Below are 1,371 nucleotides of genomic sequence, written 5' to 3'. Positions count from 1 at the left end.
GCATGTGTCTTGACATGGCAGTTTGTACCTGGTGCTGTCTCTTCTTGTACATGAAACTGACTCAACACTAACCAGTGTACATGCTTATTCTTGAAGGAATGAATTCCCATGCCCCCTGATTATGTTAACACCACAATAAAAAGATAACATTCTTAATAGACTTTTAGACAAATCCAAACTATGAAGAAAAATTTGAAACTCCCATTCATCTTTTGTCATCTGAAATCAACTTCTTTCTCCATAACTTCCTCATGGCATTTTTCACTTCTGCATTCCTCAATGTGTAAATCAGAGGATTGATCAAAGGTGTTCCAAGTGTATAAAACACAGCTATCATCTTATCCATGGGGAAGGTGGTTGCAGGGCGTGTGTATATAAATATGCAAGGACCAAAGAACAAGATGACCACAATGATGTGAGAGATGCAGGTGGAGAGGGCTTTTCTCCTCCCTTCAGCACTGTGGTTTCTCAGAGAATACAAGATGATAACATAGGAGCACATCAGCATGACAAAACTCACTGTACAAATGGCCCCACTATTGGACACCAACAGTAGATTGATCACATAGGTGTCTGCGCAGGCAAGTTTCAACAAGGGCTGCAAGTCACAAAAATAGTGATCAATCACATTGGGACCACAGAAAGGTAAACTCAAGGCAAGAAAAATCTGAGCTAAAGAATGCACACAGGACCCCACCCAGGCTATAGCTACCAGCACCTCACAGACCCGTCGACTCATGATGGTTGTGTAGTGCAGGGGCTTACAGATGGCCACGTAGCGGTCAGCAGCCATGAGGATTAGGATGAAAATCTCCAGGCAGCCAAAGAAATGGAATGAAAAGACTTGTATCATGCACTCACTGAAAGAGATAGTGGTTTTCTTCAAAAGGGCATCCACAATCATTCTAGGGGCTATGGAAGTACAAAAGCAGGTGTCAGATAAGGATAGGTGGAAAAGGAAGAAATACATTGGACTCCCTAGTGTCTGGCTGGTCTTGATAGTAGTAAGAATCAAAAAGTTACCCAGCAACATCCCCAGATAGAAAAGCAAGAAAATGACAAACACAATTTTCTTTCTAAGAGGATCCTGGGTCAACCCAAGCAGAATGAACTCAGTCACATTATTATTCAGCTGCATGATTTCATGAACGAGGAGAAGGCTGAGTATGAAGCTGTTGATCTGCAAAAAAGAAAGGAATTAATTCAAGGTGTGATGTGTGATTTTATGGAATATTTTAAGAAAAATAAATATTCCTCATCATGAATGTTTTAGGGGTGGGCTCTTACAAGTCACCTCAATAGTTTGTTCCTCCATTTATAATGGCCACGTCATAAGGTCATTATGAATCTCAACAAATTTGTGAAGGTTAT

At 40.7% G+C, this 1,371-nt stretch overlaps 1 protein-coding gene across 1 annotated transcript; it reads right to left on the bottom strand.

Moving 5' to 3' along the window:
• Positions 1-205: 205 nt before the first annotated feature.
• Positions 206-1,138, bottom strand: LOC116638823 (olfactory receptor 4C16-like). Its single transcript, XM_032414953.1, has one exon. It carries the CDS (start codon positions 1,136-1,138, stop codon positions 206-208), a length of 933 nt encoding a protein of 310 aa, XP_032270844.1.
• Positions 1,139-1,371: the final 233 nt, after the last annotated feature.

The sequence above is a fragment of the Phoca vitulina genome, unplaced genomic scaffold (genome assembly GCF_004348235.1).
Source record: "Phoca vitulina isolate PV1807 unplaced genomic scaffold, GSC_HSeal_1.0 scaffold16, whole genome shotgun sequence".
NCBI classification, from domain to species: Eukaryota; Metazoa; Chordata; class Mammalia; order Carnivora; family Phocidae; genus Phoca; species Phoca vitulina.
The sequence above is the reverse complement of the archived record's forward strand: the minus strand, read 5'-3'. Positions and strand labels throughout refer to the sequence as shown.